Below are 20503 nucleotides of genomic sequence, written 5' to 3' on the forward strand. Positions count from 1 at the left end.
TCAAAGCTCGTCTCAATTTCTCCACAACACATCTTGATGATCCCCAAGACTTTTGGGGCAACATTCTGTGGACCGATGAGACAAAAGTGGAACTCTTTGGAAGGTGTGTGTCCAAGTATATCTGGCGTAGAAGGAACACTGCATTTCATAAAAAGAACATTATACCAACAGTAAAATATGGTGGTGGTAGTGTGATGGTCTGGGGCTGTTTTGCTGCTTCAGGACCTGGAAGACTTGCCGTGATAAAAGGAACTATGAATTCTGCTGTCTACCAAGAGATCCTGAAGGAGAATGTCCGACCATCTGTTCGTGTACTCAAGCTGAAACGAACTTGGGTTCTGCAGCAGGACAATGATCCTAAACACACCAGCAAGTCCACCACCGAATGGCTGAAGAAAAACAAAATGAAGACTTTGGAGTGGCCTAGCAAAAGTCCTGACCTGAATCCTATTGAGATGTTGTGGTATGACCTTAAAAAGGCCATTCATGCTCGAAAACCCTCTAATGTAACTGAATTAGGACAATTCTGCAAAGATGAGTGGGCCAAAATTCCTCCAGGACGCTGTAAAAGCCTCATTGCACGTTATCGCAAACGCTTGGTTGCAGTTGTTGCTGCTAAGGGTGGCCCAACCAGTTATTAGGTTTAGGGGGCAATCACTTTTTCACACAGGGCCATGATGGTTTGGATTTTTTTTCACCTTTAATAATAAACACCTTCATTTACAAATTGCATTTTGTGTTTACTTGTGTTGTCCTTGACTATTGTTTAAATTGGTTTGATGTTCCGAAACACTTAAGTGTGACAAACATGCAAAGGAACAGGAAATGAGGAAGGGGGCAAACACTTTTTCACACCACTGTAGATACACATATACATACACATATATACACACACACATACATATACACACACACACACTTTAGGTAAAGCTATACTGAAATGAGCAAAGGCCTCACAAAAATGAACAGTGACTGAGAATATAACTATGTAGACTTGATTTATATTTCCACAATCTAAACATACATTTGGAAAGCATGAAATGGTGTTTACATATTACTTTACCTTTCTCGTGCAACAAATCCTGGTCAGAAGGTACAGAGCTCACGTCTGGTTTATTATTTAAGCCTAGTTTTTCACTTGGCTGGTAAGGAGTAAGTCCTTCCTGAGATGGGTATGGTGTAAGAGGTGGTGTGGTTGGGTGGGGGTTAGATGGTGGTGAAGATGGGCAAAGGTTTAACTGAGCCTGAGCTGGCAGAGATGAGGTTGCTGACTGGGATGGAGAGAGACTAGGAGATAGCGTGGGTGAGTACGGTGTAGGAATTTGCTGTGATGTGTATGGGGTAGACTGTGGCTGGGACGGCTCAGGTGCCAATTGGGCTGAGCAGGGTTTACACAATGGTTGAGTAGGGCTAGACATAGCAGAAGGCTGGGATGGATCTGGTGGGGGTGTTGGTTGGGTTGGGTATGGGGTACACATTAATTGAGATGGCTGTGAGGGAGGTACTATTTGGGTTGGGCAGTTATTTGTGTTTGGCAAGTTGGGGCATGGGACAGATGTAGGCTCGAATGGGTGTGGTGGAGATATTTGTTGGGCTGGGTGGGGCGTAGATGCCGGTTGCGTTGGGCATGGGGCAGATGCTAGCTGGGAAAGCTGTTGTGGGGATTCTGGTTCTGAAATGCTTGGTGAAGGTCCTGCTCGGGTTGAATGTGGGTTAGAGGTTGGTTGACTTGACTGAAAGGGATCTGGTTGGCATGAGTGGGGGCTAGGGGATGGCTGGTTTGTGCAAGTATTGGGTGCTTGTTGTGAAGGATTTGCACCAGACGATGGCTGGGTGGGGTGCAACGAGGGTGCTGATTGATTTAGATATGGAGTAGATGTCGAATAAGATGGATATGATGAAGATGTAGATTTTGCTGGAAATGTTGCATGTGTTGGTTTGGTAGGATATGGTGTGGACTGAGCCGGGAATGGCTGTGGTGGGGGTGTTGACCGAGTTGAGAATGAGGTAGATGGATATGTTGACGATGCTGGCTGGTTTTGGTTGGATGTAGTTCCAGACTGAGATGGGTATGGTGTTGATGCAGGCTGGGATGGGTAAGATGGGGGTATCGATTGTGATGAATAGCTTGACTCAGGAGGACAAACAAAAGATGTCAGTCTTTGCATCTCAACCATTTCTGGACTGTCCATCATAGAATTCCCAAAGCCACTGAACAAGTACCGACCATTTAAGTTGAACCTCGGAGGTCGTATGAAGTGTGCTCCTGCTGGCTGGGGGAAGTGCTGTTGCCCAGCACCAGCAGGGTGGCTTGGCTGTCTGTTTTCATCCCACATAGGAGGTCCACGTCTATACATTTGGTAAGAATCGGCAGATGGAGGTGCTTTTCGATCTGGTACAAGCGGCCCCATCTGTGATTTATAACCAGAAGAATATGGGGCTGGAAGGGGTTTATCAACATGATCAGGTGTCCTCACTGGGAATGAAGGTCTTGAAGAATCGTGTGGCTCCTGAGAGGGTCTAAAGTCCAGTCGTTTGTTGTCTGACATTTCAGGAGACCCTCCAATAGGCTGAAAAGAGAAGAAAAAATAAATAAAATGAATGTACATTTCACATTCAACAGCTAAACCTTCCAAGACACAGCAGAATCACACAATACAGTATTTTGAAAACTTTTTATGGCACGCAGACCAAACCCCCCCGCAGAAAACAAAACCCACCCAAGAGTTAGGTACCTGGTAACTCCTTTTCCAGGAAATCTTCCAGGGCAGCATCTGAGAGGGACGTCTTCGGTTACCTCTGAGAGGGCCAGGGCTTCCAGGGACCCCCCCCCCCCCAGGGTCCTCTTCAGCCTGAGCCTACGCTCCTTATTGGGAAGTAAGCAACCTTCCCCCCAACCGCCAAAGGTATCATGGGATATCGCTGTGCTCTGGGTTTATTGTCCCCCTGTGCATCCAGGGACCTACTAAAAAGATGGCGTCGGGTGGAACTGTGTCACAGGAACACGAATGCCTCGCCGGAAGTTCTGCCCACCAGAAAAAGACACGTTTGGCGTCCCGGGCTCACACAATGCCATCTTGCTACACCCCTCTGACCCCCCAGGCAGGGGAGAGAAAGGGGATTAGATGGTGCCCAGAGACAGGCTGGTTTGCCGATGTACCACAGGCAAGCCTGTTGGCTGCTGCACCACAGCAGGGGGACTGCAGGGAAGTATCCAAAGGTGGTGGGACGGTCGGTTGCTTACTTTCCCAATGGGTAGCAAAACCTCAGGCCGATTAGGACCGGGGTGGGGGGGCCCTCAGAGATAACTGAAGATGACCCTCTCAGATGCTGCCCTGGAAGGCAACCTGGGGGGTGAGAACAACCTCCTCAAGGCCCTCTTTATATTGGCAATCAGTAGATACTCTCCTCTATATTGGCAGCCAACAAAGTGCTCCCAGATAAGCGTCAATAAAAATGCATCCCTTCCATTAATGGTCAAGAAAGCACCCCTGGTCAGAGAAAGCCCTCCCTTTCCACTGGTGGCACGAATTTCTCACTTTCAGACAGCCTGCTCTAGAGTACAAGTGGTGGGGTACAGTGCCATCACTGGCACAGCAGCTTGGAAGATCCGTTTAAACAACGAGGACAGCTTAATTCAACACATCTTTTTTTTTTTCCCTATCTCCTAGGCTGGCTTAACAGACTAGACACTCAGACCACTATTTGAGAGCAATGATTAACAAAATTGTGTTCTGGCATTTGCAAGGCATGCTACGGTAGCAGCAGATCAAGGCATACAGGCAGTCAGCAAAGTTAAAAAAAAAAAAAAAAAAAAAAGCTTAAGACTGCTTTTAAGCTAGCCAAATGTTACAATCAAATTGTACAGTCTGCTGTTTCGATAAAACTGTACAGAGAAATTAAAACATTAATATTGAAATCTAAAATTTCCAGCACTTACCATGTCCACTGGGTAGAAAGGTGACCTCTGCGCTCCTCCATAATGCAGGGGGCGAGGGTACGATTGACCTTTTGCAGATTTATTGGTGGATGGTGGAAAATGGTCCTCTCCATCCTCGCTGGGTGAGGACTGATGCACCAAGCTGCTCTCTGAGCTTTGCCTCTTCCGGCCGCTTTCCAGCTTTGACTTTCTCCAACCCCCAGCCTTTGAGCGCCTTGCCTGGCTCCGCCTCTTGTAGGGCTTCTCCCTGTTATCGATTCGAATCCAGCTATCGCCATCAGAATCGCCTTCATCTTCTGGAAGGTGTTTGAGTAACGCCTTTCTAAAACATTGCTCCAAGTTCTCAGCCATCTGTGTGTACTCTGTAATATGCCACAAAGTTCAGATTCAGTCAAATTTAAGTTTAAAAATGCTTCCTCCCACCTACAGAAGATTGATGGCATGTATATGGTGACAAAGAATTTACATTTTAACTGCAGAATTCTAAAAGTAGAATATTTATGAGAAAAAAAAAAAAAAATGTAACACACACACACACACACAGTATTTTTCAGACCATAAGGCGCACTTAAAATCCTTTAATTTTCTCAAAAATCGACAGTGTGCCTTAAAATATGGTGCACCTAATGTATGAATTAATTCTGGTTGTGCTTTCTGACCTAGATCTGATTTTGCGGTACACGGCGCTCAAAATCTGTCAAAATGTTTTAGCACAGCCTTGTTAAGCTACGAAGCTGCACTTCTTGATGCATTACGGCCATAATAGTCAGGAGCCTGGCGGAGTAATACGTACAGCTCTGTGCGCAGGAGCCTCGCGGAGTAATACGATCTGTGCTTCAACATTAAAGCGTGTGCATTCATTTTCTATATCTGCTGCCAAAAAATGTTAAGTCATTTAATGCGCCTTATAACCCGGTGCGCTCTATGTATGAAAATAAACCCGTTAGCAGTCGATCATTGACCTTGTGCCTTATAGCCCAAAAAATACGGTGTAAAAATACGGTTGTTAATTCCCAAGCACACAGGATAGTTACATCTTCAGGAATCATGACTGCATACCAGTGCCATTTGTATGTATCTGAACATAAGAAATTAAAACTTTAGTGCGATAACGTAAGGAGCGTGTTTTTTTTATTTATTTATTTTTATTTTATTTTTTTTACCACGTCAGTGAATTCCATTGTTACCACAGGACTCAAATCAGCTTACCGCTCAGAATCCCTCTCATCCTTCTTCACATCATTGTTGCAAATTTTTTTTTATTTTTTTTAACTTACTACTGCATATTCTTACATATGTTTTCCATACTGCATCCTATATTGTTATAATTCACTTGCTTTTTATGTATTTATTTCATTTACATTCATTTCTTCTTTCCCTAATGAGACCGTGTCCCCCCCCCCCCCCCCTTCTACCCACCCCCACTCCCTCCCCTCGCTGACCCTGCAGATCACCCCTGCAAAAAAAAAACAAAAAACATTTTTTTTAGGGCTGCAACTAACGATTATTTTCATAATCGATTAGTTGGCCGATTATTGTTTTGATTAATCGGTTAATAAGCTTATAAAAAAAAAGTGGGTCAAATTGACGTTCATTTTCAACCACAGTGACGGGAAAATTTGGAAATAAAAAACTTATTGGTCAAAGGAATTTTCAGACAATGTATGTGGTTTTTGTTCAGAAATGAACTGAAAATTTCAAACAAAAATCTTTCATTCAGCAAATGTACAAAGATTTTTCATCTGAATATTCTCACCTGAAAATTTATCGGTGAGGCCAGCATAAGGCTCGGTACACACCTATGCAGTTTTTGCTTTTGATCTGTTCTGCAGTGCGTTTTGATTTTTGCGCACGTGATTTTACTTTTATTTGCGTTTTTTAAATTTTTTTGGGCAGATTAAAAAACACAAATTGCTGCAAAAATGCATTACATACTTTTCTGCAGCTTCTCCATTGAAGTACATTGAACCAAAAAAGCACCGCTTCGCGGTAAAAGTCCCTGACCCTTTCAGATGTGAACGTGTCCCATAGAAAACCATGTAAATTAACTGTAGTGCGTTTCTGAAAAAGGCACCAATAAACTCATAGATGTGAACCAGGCCTAAGACGTTTAGTAACATAATGGGGTTAAAAAGACTAGAATTAGCCCTTTATAGTACAAAAAAAGCAGATAATCACTACTAGAAGGGGTTAAATTTTTGCTGTAGAGCAGTGAAAGTAATATTTACAGTAGTGATTATATTTTTGTACTATAAAGGGCTCATTTTAGTTTTTAACCCCATTATGTTACAGGCCGATTAATCGATTATGAAAATAGTAATCGATTAATTTCATAATCGATTAGTTGTCGATCAATCGATTAGTTGTTTCAGCCCTACATTTTTTTGATCTAGACTATAGCCAAGTCAATATGGGATTTATACCCTTAGCCTTTCAGATATGTACCATTTCATTTTAAATCCTTGCCAGCTCTTCCATTTCTGAGTGATATATTTATTACTCTTCTCCTTCAGATTATTACCTAGACACTCCATCCTGTAAGTTTCCTCGACAGCATTCACTCATTCCCACATTGCAGGTGCTTCTTTCTCCTGCCAGTTTTTAGAGATTAATTTTTCCGGCATTTAATAGATGCGGAACTGACGATGACTTGTACTACTTAACCGTGCCCTGTATACCGTGAAATAATACCACCCACAGATCTGCGACTACCTCAATTTTGGTTATCTCTTTGATATGAGATAAAATTGTATTCCAGTACTTTTTGATGTATGGACATCCCCACCACAAGTGGTCCATGGTTCCCGCTTCTTTGCAACCTTGTCAGCACTCCCCTGTACAGTCTGGATGGAATTTACGCTTGCGGTCAGGGGTGTAATACCACCTTGCCAGACATTTATAACACATTTCTGCCGTCTTAGAGTCTACAGCCGACCCATGGACCAATTTAAATATTTTTCCCCAACGTTACATTATCATCTTTATGTGTGCCCAGTTCCCTTTCCCATCTTTTAATGAATGGTGGGACACCCAATCCCCCCTCCGCCAACAATAACTTATACCACCTTGAGACGATTCCCTTAGGGTTCTTCGCTATACATAGTTGTTCCAGGGGGGTTAATTCCCCACCTGTTCGAATCGGCTGTGGTAATTTTCTTACGAAGTGGGAAAGCTGGGTGTACCTCCATTCATCAATCACCATCATATCCGTTTTATTCTTTATTTCATGGAGGGGTGCTAAACCTCTTGTCGTAATTACATCTTTTAACTGTGCTTCCGTCTTCACCCAATTACCTCCTATCTCCTTACACCCCAATAAGAAATATTCGTTATCCTTTAGTGCTATAAAGGAGGTGAATTGTAGTTCCCATTTATTTACTTATATACCTTATCCCATATCCGTAGTGTAGGAGTGTGGTTTAAATCACTTGTGCAGCATAATGAACAGATACTTTTTTGTCCGGCTACTACATTGCTAGGAAGGTCTATGGTCATGGTACTTTGGTGACAACAGCAATATGAAAAGTGAGAATGATGAAAGTTGATCATGACTATGTAATATTTGTACAATACCTCCCTCAAAAAACAATGAACTTCAGCAATATTTTTAGGCGCCGTTTTTAAAGCAGTGTTTTTGCCTTCGACTTACCACTATCCAACCCGTTGTACTTGACGCAGTTTCTAAACATGATTTTCATGTCGCTGACAAACTGATCCTTTGTAAGATAGTATCCAGAGGATAACCTCTGCTCCACTCTGGACAGGTCCATCGGACACTAGGAGAGAGAGAGAGGGGACGCAGTTAGGGCCAAGATTGGAAAGGTTAATAATTGGCCCAAGGCCTTGATTACAGTACAGAAGGCATGCAAGCTCTACTTGGTTGAGTTATAGTGCACAATAGAACCAAGCAGAAAAAAAAAAAAAAAAAAAAAAAAAAAAAACGCAACATATTTTTAAAGAGACCCTGTCACCAGACTATTTCAACAACAACAAAAAAAATAAAAAATCTTCCAAAGGTCTGTGTGTGTGTATTTAATGCATGCTATTTACCGATTAAAGTGTTCCTTGTGCAAACATCCAAAAGCCTTGAGATTGTTTTGTGCCACCATCTTGGATGTGAGGTCAGCAACCTCAGAGCTGTCAATCCAGTGACATCTATAGTATTACACCCTTCAGCCCTTGCCCAACAGCTTCATAAAAATTGTTATTTAGGGAGATGAAGGAAGGGGCAGAGGAGCAAAGCCGGCATACAAAGTGTAATTGGACATTCTCACAACAGGAGAGGATTATGATGGGATAAAGTAGGAAGGGCGCTTTTCTAAAGGAGATCACAAAGCATTTAAAATACTTAATTTTTCTGTGCTTTACCTTTTTTTTTTTTTTTTTTTTTTTTTTTTTTAAGCCAGCTGGCGACAGGGTTTCTTTACTTAAAAACACATTTAATTCTGTTAAGCCATTCTTGTGATCCAGCTACACCTGCCACGCTGAATACCCAGTAGACTGACACCACATTCTCGGTTACTGTATATAGTACTGTCAACTCTACACCCTCAATTAGTGCTGCAATGCTAAAAGACACGCTGATAGAAGGGGAAATCAAAGTTACAAAGATCATAATCAGTTTCTTATTTTACTGTCCAAATCACAGATTGGGAAAGGCACAAGACCTGTGTCACTGGCAAAGAAAAAGATCTATTGCTTTGCCAGACAGGGCTGTGCTCTATGACGGAGCTGTGTAAATCTCAGTACTTGATGGACAGAAACACAGGTAAAAACAGATCATATATACAGTATGTTCTTCAATTATATATTTGTCTAGAATGTATAAAGAAATTCCCAAACACCACATCAATCAGCAGGAAACTCTTCCCTTTGGTCTAGGTTGGTGATCCAGAAATCACATGAAATCCTTACCTATCTGCTCAGCATAAATTACTTATGGTTTTAAACAAGACTCTCTAGTTCTGTGTGATAGGGAGAAACACCTTTTTTTTTTTTAAATACATTTTCCAAATTCAGAATAGTTGGCCACCCCCCTGGCTTGCCTGCGACCTTATATATGCTTTTACAATCTGGTTATGGCACTGCTATGAGCTTACCGTAATAATATCATAATAATTGGGAGCATAAGACTCATCCACCGGCTCCAGGAAAGGCCAGGAATCCTTATGTGCCTTTACAGCATCCAAAACTGTCAAAAACAAAAAAAGATCAGAATGTCTCAGAATTAGATCTTTTCACAAGCAATAATGGTTGTAGAAAAGAAAAAAACAGTTTATGGGTGGCTTTACAGTCCGCTTTACAGTCCGCTGATATTACAGAGGAATAGTCCATAGGAGTCAGAGAATTGCACTTGCCATCCGCTGATGCCAGTTGCAATGCTTTGCAAGCGCCAATAAAAAATAAATGCATGTTTTAGTTTTTTGCAATATTCATTACTCTGTTGCAAAAGGTGGGTTTCACCTTTAAATTTTAGGATCAGCGACAAGGAAACAAGTGGCACCCCTCACCTTTGTACATGGCTGTATAATGATCATCAAGTTCAAAGCTCAGTCTGAGAAGAGAAAAGAAATATGGAGAAAATGTGAACAGTGCAGAAAACATTAGAGCAAACCTGTCAATCCTAAAAAGAACTTTGGCAACCATTTGTAAAACACAATTTTTTGACTATTAAAGTAGAACTTAAGAAAAAAGGCAGGTTTTTTTTAATACAGAAGAGACATACTATATACCAAGGCTCTTCTAGATTATTACCTTACCTATGTCTTCACACTGTACACCGAACAGCATACACGCAGTCCAGGGTACAGTTTTGGCATCTGCCAAGATGAATGAACTGATGACATCTCAGCCCTGCCAAAAGATCTTTAATTCCCTTATTTATAATGATGCTGCCCACAGAATTGGCAATTTTGAAAGCTTTACAGCAGCTTTCAATCTGAGTGACTGCTCTATCCACTGCATGGAAAAAACAAAAACAGTTTCCACAAAGTTTACCCCAACTAGGAGTTCTACATAGATCGCTACAGCCAGTTTCTACAAATCTGAGAGCTGGAATTGGCAGAGTTTAGTTACTTTGGTCTGCATGTCCAGAGGGTCAGGATTTGGCTCTCCCACAACAGCAATAGTGTGCCTTGGTGCAATACAGCCATGCCTTAATGGATACGCAAAAGGCTTGAATGAGTGGTCGCATTTCTAAAAATGTTTGCAGAGTTCAACTTAAAAAAAAAAAAAAAAAAGGAGCACCATCAAAGCAAGAATCTCCTGACTGATTAGGCTTGGATGAAAGCAGCCTTACTTTTACTCAGGATGCATAAAAATAAATGCTACACCTACAACTCTGCCGCATCAACCCCTTCTCAAAGTATGACCCAAACCATCCTTTCTGCTTCTCCCAAGACCTTCTGTTCTCTAGGTCCCTTGCTACCTTCTCCCATGCACCCCTCCAGCACTTCAAGAGTCCCCCCCCCCCCAACTCTCTGCCCCAATCTGTCAAAATATCTGTACTTCTACCCCATCAGCACATCCCTTTACAATTATTAGTAACACTTGGACCTTCCTTTTAGATTGTAAGCTTTTATGACAGGGCCTCCTAACCCCCTTGAATTGAACTGTATTGTAATAGTACTGTTCCCCTTCTCCTTTTAAAGGAACTGTTGGCACCATATAAATCCTGAATAATAATATTAATAATACCAGTTTTGGGGTTGTTGGCAAACTACGAAGGATTAACTTTTCTTACTGGAGATCAAGCAAAACAAAAATCATGAACATAAAACATAGGAGACGAGACACTCACAGATCGGGAACTCTGTAGTCCTCATGTAGCGGGGAGTTGGGTTCCAGGTGAGTCAGTTCTGGAGGCAATTCTTTGCCCTGCGATAACAGCCAGGCCCGCTCCTCTCGCAGCTTTCGTCTTCTTGCCCGCTCTGCACACCAAAAACAGGAAACATTTCAGGGCCAAAAATAAAATGTTGTTACAAGGGAGAGCTCTAGCCTTCCCTACCTTGGTCTGATCTCCACAACACCCCAGGAAATAAGCTAAAAAATATAAATGTAACAGAATCCAGATATAACCACTTACCTTCCACAGATCGGACCTTGTTTGCCAATGCCCTCTTCCTCTCCTCCTTCTGCAACAGTTCCTGCTCCTTCCTTTGCATCACCAGCAACAGCTGCCGCTCCTCCTCTTCCTCCTGCACTTGGGACCCATCCACCCCCTGCAGGGCACAAATAATGCTTTATCAGGGCCACGAGTATTATAGTGGTGGTATTATTTGTTAAATATACAGCTGAAAGCATTTTTATCTGTTCTAAGTGCAAAAAAAAAAAAAAATATATATATATATATATATATATATATATATATATATATATATATAAATAAGCCCTAATTGGGTTGGGGGGTGTTTGAGGGAGAATTGGGAAGTATGGTGGACGTAATACCGATCTCACTTAAGAATTTAAGCTACTCTGGTGCAGAGGCTGATAAGACTGGCTCAGTGTTCTCCGTACAGCACGGCAGTATACAGCTACATTTTGACCACCCACCTAATACTGAATAGGTCCCATTTTTGCCACTAAAAACACTCCTAACTCGTCAAGGAATGGTCTCCACTAGACCACTGAAGGTAAGCTTGAAATCAAGTCACCAGTAGATCCTAGAAGTGTTGTAAGTTGCGAGGGGGTGTCTCCATGGATCAGACTTATTTTTCTAGCACATCCCACAGATACTCAATTGGGCAGAGATCTGAAGAATTTGGTGACCGAATTCAAGTCAACACCCTGGACACCAAGTTGTGTTCCTCAAACCATTCTTGAACCATTTTTGCAGTGTGTCAGGTGAATTATCCTGACGAAAGAGACCATTGCCATCAGGGAATACGGCTTCCATGAAGGGGTGTACTAGGTCAGCACCAATGTTTAGGTAGGTGGTACGTGTCAAAGTAACAGCCACATGAATGGTAGGAGCCAAAAGTTTCCCAGCAGAACATTCCCAAAAAGCATCATGCTGCTTCTGCCTGTTGCCCTCTTCCCATAGTGTTTCCTGGTGTCATCTCTTCCCCAAGAGGCACATGGGCCATCCACATGATGTAAAAGAAAAAAAATTTGAGATTTACTGGACTAGGCCACCTTCTTCCATTGGCCAGTTCTGGTGCTCACGCACCCATTGTAGGTGCTTTTGGCTGTGGACACGGGTCACCAAATTTAGAGACAACATGTTTACTTACTGCCTAATATATCTCATTGACTTCAGATGCCATTGTAATGAAATATTCCATCTTATTCATTTTAGCTGTCAGTGGACATAATGCTATGGCTGATCAGTGTATGCCAAAGTTATAAATAAGAATAGCAGTGTGTGACTGTGGGGGGACATTTGAGTGTAAGCTACTTTAGTGCAGAGACCGATGAAACTGGTTCAGTGTTCTCTGTACAACATTCGGAACATAGAATCGCTATAAGTGTATATTATTATTATTATTATTTATTATTAATAAGTGTGCGACTGTGGCAGGGCATTAGAATAAGGTTTTTGATGTGAATGGATCACTGCAACTAAAAAGAATTACAAGCAGTGTCCAGCAGAGGGCGAACCCACACCTTTAAACAATCTTTCCTTTCTTGATTAAGCTATTGCCTCTTACTCCTGCAGGAAGTCTTTCTATAGCACTGTCCTATACAATGGGTACCCACCTCTTGCTGAAAAGCTTCAAACCCAGGGTGCTCAGATAGCCTCCTACAGGTGAAATGACCCTGCTCTTTCTGGACCTTTGTGTCCTGCATAAAAAACAGACATGTTAGTCAGCAGCCCCTCTCCTTGCCAGAGGCAATATCCCCATCACTTAGCATGCTCATCATCTCACCCTCTGAGATATCATACTGCAGATCTCCGGGAGGAATTCTTCACTTAGAATCTTATACAGGTGGTGCTCTTTTGGGGAAACCTTGTCCCGGAAGCTCTCCGTTAGCTCCCTCCATTCCTCCTCCGTCTGGCAAAGTAGACACCAGAATCCCTCACCAGGGGAGCTGACTGAGAAAACACACAGAAAAAGGTTATAGTGACAAGGCCGATGAGCAGAGAAAATTCTTTATCTTATAATAAACTTCAAAGCAGAGCTAAACAACCTTTGTATGGAATGGAGAAGCTTTGTTATTTAATTTTTTGAATTGACAAGTCCCCATGATAGAAATTCTGCTCACTTCCTGTCTTGGTGACCAAACAGGAACTGTACAATTTCCTTGTACAATGTCTGTACAGTCTCCTTTAACTTTACCTTCAGCTTTGTGTGGCAAAGGCCCTCCTGATTGTATATAAATTGAACGTGTTTAGGTTTTCCCTCATATGTTTTTTGGTAAAGCAAAAAAAATAAAAAATTGTACAATAAGATTGCATAACGTACGACCAGCACCCGTATAAAGATAAAGTGTGCAAACGGCAATAACTCAGCAATCCGTGACAAGTGAATTTTCCTGCCATTCTGATAAAATAAAAAAAAGGTGCCAAGATTGGAGTGGTGTCCCCACATCTAGGCATTGCCTTAATAGATCCTAAAAACAAAAACCATAGCTAATGGCAGATAGAAAAGACAAAAATGTAATCTTACCGTTCCTGGGTGGTAACATTTCCACTGCTGCTGGAGCTGCCAGTTCTGGCTTATCACTGGAATAGAACGGCTGCAAGTTAGTTTTTATTTATTTATTTCAGGTACTTGTATAGCTTTTACATATACATTCACATCATTAAAAGTTAGACTTCAGCCGCATTAAAAAAAACAAAAAGGCGGACTCAAGTTAAAGCGGCATTCTAGCCAAAGTTCTTAAAAATGTTCCCACCCTCCTTCCTGCTACCCATCCTGCCTAAAAATAATGATTTGTATACTTACCTATTTTTAGCACGCTCTTGTCCGGTCATGAGATCTTGCGGTTCTGGCTCCCATGTCAGTGAATGGCTGCTGCAAGGGAGTGGAGGAAGCACTGACAACTGATTCATGGGAGCTCATGGGTGATGTCACAGCTCCCGGAATTTACAGCAGTAATCAAGAGCTACCTAACCCGGAGCTGCAGGACCAAGTAAATGGATTGTAGCAGATAAAAATTTGATAATTACACTGATTTTTTTTTATACAGGTTAGGCCAGGTGTAAAAGTGCCCTTGTTTTTTATGGGGGTACAACGTTCCATCAAGTTTCATATACAGACCATTTAGGTATTTGTATATTGTGATCTTATCTCCCTCTTTAAGTAGAGACATAGCAAATCCACAGCTCCGCTCAAGAATCGCCCCTCTTGTGCATGGACAATTTGGATGCGGCCATTGTAGGTCATCTCCACGCCCCATCAGAAATAAGAAAAAATTCATCAGCCACATTGCACTCCAAGCTATGGACTATCCTCACACACAAGCCAGAAGTGGTGAAACATCAAGGAACATTGGTGGAGAGGTTGTTCTATGCAATGGCCAGAGTAGCTAAGAGTGGAGTGTGGCTGATGCATTTTCTTCATCCCTCTAAGCAGTTGTAAACCCGGGGGTAGGGAGCCCTGACAACAGCTGGACCAGGGGAACCCTTTTGTGATGTCACAGCTCCCAGAATTCCTAGCTGTTGTCAAGTGCTCCCTCTTCTCCCCTGCAATCATCACTCACAGACACAGGAGATCACATCACTGGACTAAAATTTGTTTTATATCAGAACTTTAGTCCCACTCTGGCCAAGCTCTGCCCACCCCTCTCCAGCAACACCATTACTGTGCATGCGCAGGTGCGCCTACAGGTTCTGGTAGAGCACACATGCAGGGGATTTTCAAGCACATGCAAAAAAGACAGGGCAGGTTTCAGACGTCCCTGTTGCTGGTCTTTGTGCATACGGTGGGGAACCCCGTGGGTGCGCAGATGGTTGGGAACCCAGTGGATACGAGGATGTCCCGCAGGGTTCTCCCAGAAACTGAGCCCTGCAGCACATTTGCACATGAGGCTGGGAGTTTCTTGCTTAGGCAAGAAAAGCAAAAGTTGCAGCTTGGCAGCACAAATAAAGTCTATTCGAAAAAAAACATTAATACTGTCCATTTGTAAGAGGGAGGGGGAAGAAGACAAGCCTGTACAAGATGTCATTTAGGGTGAAGGTTTGCTTTAAGTACACACATCTTTTTTACACATACGACAGGATAGGTAGCAGTAAGGGGGAGGGAACATTATTAAAGGGATGGTAAAGGCTCTTTTTTTCCCTATTAAAATGTTATACTTACCTGCTCTTTGCAGTGGCTCAGATCCTCTTCTTCTTGGGTCCCTAGCTGGAGATCCAGGCCCCTCCCTCCTCGAGTGCCCCTGTAGTGTCACAGTTTGCTGCCTATCACAGGATGCTGCGGAAGTGACGTTTTTGCGTACTGCGCATGCGCGATGCATTCCAAACACTCGCGCCGTGCGTTCCAACATAGTTTCGCCAATACAGTTCAGCGAAACCATCACATAATGTTACGGAAGTGATGTTACACACAGCACAAACACTGGGCCACGTTGTTGCGTACTGCGCATGCGCTCCAAACACTCGCGCCGTGCGTTCCAACATCGTTTCGGCAATACAGTTCAGCGAAACCATCACATAATGTTACGGAAGTGATGTTACACACAACACAAACACTGGGCCGTTCGTTACAACACTAATACTTCCCTTGTTACCTAGTAGGTTTTGCATTGCTGGGACTTGTAGTGCCTATCCTGAGCTACATGCTTCAATGTTCAGTGTCCATCCTTATCCCCCAGCTTCAATGTTCAGTGTCCTCATCCCTATCCGCGAGCTTCAATGTTCAGTGTCCTCATCCCTATCCCCCTGCTTTAATGTTCAGTGTCCTCATCCCTATCCCCATGCTTCAATGTTCAGTGTCCTCATCCTTATCCCCCTGCTTCGATGAGGACACTGAACATCGAAGCATGGGGATAAGGATGAGGACACTGAACATTGAAGCATGGGGATAAGGATGAGGACACTGAACATTGAAGCATGGGGATAAGGATGAGGACACTGAACATTGAAGCACGGGGATAAGGATGAGGACACTGAACATTGAAGCACGGGGATAAGGATGAGGACACTGAACATTGAAGCACGGGGATAAGGATGAGGACACTGAACATTGAAGCACGGGGATAAGGATGAGGACACTGAACATTGAAGCTCGGGGATAAGGATGAGGACACTGAACATTGAAGCTGGGGGATAAGGATGAGGACACTGAACATTGAAGCTCGGGGATAAGGATGAGGACACTGAACATTGAAGCTCAGGGATAAGCATGAGGACACTGAACATTGAAGCTCGGGGATAAGCATGAGGACACTGAACATTGAAGCTCGGGGATAAGGATGAGGACACTGAACATTGAAGCTCGGGGATAGGGATGAGGACACTGAACATTGAAGCTCGGGGATAGGGATGAGGACACTGAACATTGAAGCTCGGGGATAGGGATGAGGACACTGAACATTGAAGCTCGGGGATAAGCATGAGGACACTGAACATTGAAGCTCGGGGATAAGCATGAGGACACTGAACATTGAAGCTCGGGGATAAGGATGAGGACACTGAACATTGAAGCTCGGGGATAGGGATGAGGACACTGAACATTGAAGCTCGGGGATAGGGATGAGGACACTGAACATTGAAGCTCGGGGATAGGGATGAGGACACTGAACATTGAAGCTCGGGGATGAGGACACTGAACATTGAAGCACAGGGATAAGGATGAGGACACTGAACATTGAAGCTTGCGGATAGGGATGAGGACACTGAACATTGAAGCATGGGGATAAGGATGAGGACACTGAACATTGAAGCACAGGGATAAGGATGAGGACACTGAACATTGAAGCACAGGGATAAGGATGAGGACACTGAACATTGAAGCATGGGGATAAGGATGGACACTGAACATTGAAGCTGGGGATAAGGATGGACACTGAACATTGAAGCTCGGGGATAAGGATGAGGACACTGAACATTGAAGCATGTAGCTCAGGATAGGCACTACAAGTCCCAGCAATGCAAAACCTACTAGGTAACAAGGGAAGTATTAGTGTTGTAACGAACGGCCCAGTGTTTGTGTTGTGTGTAACATCACTTCCGTAACATTATGTGATGGTTTCGCTGAACTGTATTGCCGAAACTATGTTGGAACGCACGGCGCGAGTGTTTGGAACGCATCGCGCATGCGCAGTACACAACAACGTCACTTCCGCAGCATCCTGTGATAGGCAGCAAACTGTGACACTACACCCCCACAGCAAGCAGCTTGCTATGAGGGCACCTGAGTCGAGCTGCAGCTAAGTGTATCCATTCAGATATGGAACTGTGGTTTGGCTACGCCCCCTCTCTCCCCTGATTGGCTCCCACTGCTGTCAATGGTGCCACTGCTGTGTCTTGACCAAACAGCAGGAGAGTCCTGGACGGGCGGAGGCACTCGTGGACATCGCTAGATAGAGATGGGGCTCAGGTAAGTATTTAGGGGGCTACTGCGCACACAAGACTTTATCTTAAAATGCATAGAACGTATTAAGTAAGCCTTCCGCCTTTACAATCACTAAGTACAATTAGTGTTGGGCTGGAGTCCCACTTGAACATGTACTTTGAATTGGTTAACAAAAAAAAAAAAAAAGAAGGGGGGGGAATGTAAGGAAAGATTTCTTGCCACTATTTTGCCTTAAACGCACTGGCCCATGGAAGCAAATTGCTGGATTAGCTGTGTAGCAGCAATGCAACAACAGCAGCCAAACGCTGCAAAGCCTCTTAACAGGATCATTGTTCCTCCTATGGAGATATCACCCCCCCCGCCCCCCCCAACCGTCACTCACTCACCAGATCACAGCCTGTTCCAGCACCTTCTTTTTCGGAGGACGCCCTCTCTTCCTCACAGGCTTCTCTGGCATGGCAGCGGCTCTGAAAAAGCAACAATATGTTTAGAACATCTACTCAGCAGCAGGCCCCCTCAAGGTCTTCGCTATGTACCTCCCCTAACACCACATTTTACTAACAGCACTTCCTACCAGGAGAAGGGGAACCCAATACTGCATCATGGGAGGCAAACCTTCCCTTGCTCTGACCCATAGAAAAAAGGTCACAAAGAGGTCCAATAGAAAATAGTCTTCGTCTCCACAGAAAAGGGGTCTAGAAGTTGTCCCTGAGAATTTCTTCTTTTTATGAATAAAGTAAAAAGAACACTTATCTTTTATCTCACTGGGGAGATTCATCTGTACTTCCTGTTCTAAAGATACAGAGCCTTGAAAAAGTATTCACACCCCTTAAAATTTTCCAAATTTTGTCATGTTACAACCAAAAACAAAGTGTATTGGAATTGTAAAGTGGAAAACGATAAATGGTTTTCAAAACTTTTTACAAATATGTAAAAAGTGTGATGTGCATTTGTATTCAGTCCCCCTGAGTCAATACTTTGTAGAGCCACCTTTCGCTGCAAGTCTTTTTGGGGATGTCTCTACCAGCTCTGCACATCTAGAGTGACATTTTTGCCCATTCTTCTTTGTAAACTAGCTCAAGCTCTGTAAGGGATTGGATGAAGAGTATAGTTCTGCTGGAAGGTGAACCTCCACCTCAGTCGCAAGCTTTTTGCGGACTCTTACAGGTTTTCTTCTAAGATTGCCCTGCATTTGGCTCCATCCAGCTTCCCCATGAATTCTGAACAGCTTTCCTGTCCCTGCTGAAGAAAAGAGTCCCCACAATATGATGCTGCCACCACCAAGTTTCACGGTGGGGATGGTGTGTTCAGGGTTAGTTTTCCACCACACAGTTTTGCTTTTAGACCAAAAAGTTCAATTTTGGTCTCGCCTTCTTCCACATGTTTGCTGTGTCCCCCATATGGCTTCTTGCAGGACTGCTTATGGCTTCCTTTCAACAATGGCTTTCTTGACACTCTTCCATAAAGGCCAGATTTGTGGAGTGCATGACTAATGGTTGTCCTGTGGACAGATGCTCCCACCTGAGCTGTGCATCTCCTCCAGAATGACCATGGGCCTCGGGGCTGCTTCTGATTACTGCTCTCCTTGCCTGGCCTGTCAGTTTAGGTGGACAGCCATGTCTTGGTAGGTTTGCAGTCGTGTCATACGCCTTCCATTTTCAGGTGATGGATTTAACAGTGCTCTTTAAGATGTTCAAAGTTTGGGATATTTTTTAAACCTAACCCCGCTTTAAACTTCTCCACAACTTTAACCCTGACCTGTCTGGGGTGTTCCTTGGCAGTCATGATGCAGTATGTTCACCAAGGTTCTCTAACAAACCTCTGAGGGCTTGACAGAATAGCTGTATTTATACTGAGATTAAAATTACACACAGGTGGACTCAAATTTACTAATTGGGTGACTTCTGAAGGCAATTGGTTCCACTAGATATTGGTTAGGGTGTATCAGCATAAAGGGAGCTGAATACAAATGCACATGTAGCACCCTGGGGTTTAGTCAGGGAGCTCCGCACAAAATTTACCTGCCAAGAGTAGTTCTCTTGGTTGATTGATAGAGCTCTATTGATTTCTCCCCAAGTTTGGCCTTGTTGGGCTTTTCTCTTCTACCACTAGGTGGCCGGGATCTTGGTGGTACGAGAGGGCAACCCAAGGTCAGTTTATGGATATCTCAGCCCATTGGCAGGGGTTTTCTTGAATCCCTTGGCCTGCTGAGAGAACCTATATATTTGGGTGAGGTCAGGTGATCGCTGTTCTGTGCCACCTGTATGGCTGTCTGTGGATGTGTGTTGTGCGCCCTGGGCTACTAGGCTGGGGGAACACGACACCTGGCTGCCAGGCTGTGTGAAGGCCTATCCAGAAGATAGAGGGTAGCACAGGGTTGGGACTGCTGCTCGCAGTCCAACCGAAAGTGATGGTTCTGTGTCGGCTGGGGAACCTGTCAGTGGCTGGAGGTAGAAGGGAAGCTGTCGTAACAAAAAGGGACCAACCACCTTTACCAGGGACCACTGCGAGTAGCTGAAGTACCGGAACCATATTCTCACTGGATGGGACGGTGGAGAATCTGGAAACTTCAGGCGGTGATCAAGTCAGGGACCCAACCAGCGGAGGTGACACTTGCAGAGCAGCCTTGTGAGCCAAGCCAGGGACTGAGCCAGTTAGCAGGGGTGAAGCTTGAGAAGTATCTGAAGTGCCAAGCTAGGGACCCAGCAGGGAAGTGTGGGTGACACTTGAGGGAGATACCACCACCAACCTTGGAGGAGCTCAAGGGATTCAGAGTCAGTGAATCAGTGGGTCTAGTGAGAGACCAGGAGCTCAGTGTTGAAGAGCTACAAGAGGCAGTTGTAGTGGAGCTGAAAGAAGTTGTATGTTTGAGTTAGAAACTGTTAAATGACTGTTGCCAAAGGAGACAGCATTCTTGCATGTGCAGAAGTGGCGCCTTGCTGGGGCCTGTCCCTGCACGGCTGTCCTCCTATAGAAGTCAAAGTCTGCCAACTAATTAAGGGTGCCCTGGCCCTAACCCTTTCCCCCAAAAATGCAAAAAGGACTGTCAAGAGAAATAAAACCTTTTACATTTAAGAAGTGTCTGGCGCCCAATGACTTTCAC

At 43.8% G+C, this 20503-nt stretch overlaps 1 protein-coding gene across 1 annotated transcript in view; it reads right to left on the minus strand.

The window, feature by feature from the left end:
- The window catches only part of CECR2 (CECR2 histone acetyl-lysine reader), a 78703-nt gene that overhangs the window by 22901 nt on the left and 35299 nt on the right, over positions 1-20503 (minus strand). The window contains exons 5-15 of the mRNA XM_077468869.1: positions 17787-17867; positions 13549-13604; positions 12808-12974; positions 12638-12721; positions 11025-11160; positions 10740-10869; positions 9451-9494; positions 9040-9131; positions 7590-7716; positions 3941-4302; positions 1064-2570 (exon numbers count right to left, since the gene is read on the minus strand). Of these exons, the coding sequence (XP_077324995.1) occupies positions 1064-2570; positions 3941-4302; positions 7590-7716; positions 9040-9131; positions 9451-9494; positions 10740-10869; positions 11025-11160; positions 12638-12721; positions 12808-12974; positions 13549-13604; positions 17787-17867 (2786 nt within the window). The remainder of the gene's footprint in view (positions 1-1063; positions 2571-3940; positions 4303-7589; positions 7717-9039; positions 9132-9450; positions 9495-10739; positions 10870-11024; positions 11161-12637; positions 12722-12807; positions 12975-13548; positions 13605-17786; positions 17868-20503) is intronic.

Source organism: Lithobates pipiens, unplaced genomic scaffold (assembly GCF_037356315.1).
Source record: "Lithobates pipiens isolate NorthernLeopardFrog02 unplaced genomic scaffold, aLitPip1_a1.2 Scaffold_8, whole genome shotgun sequence".
NCBI classification, from domain to species: Eukaryota; Metazoa; Chordata; class Amphibia; order Anura; family Ranidae; genus Lithobates; species Lithobates pipiens.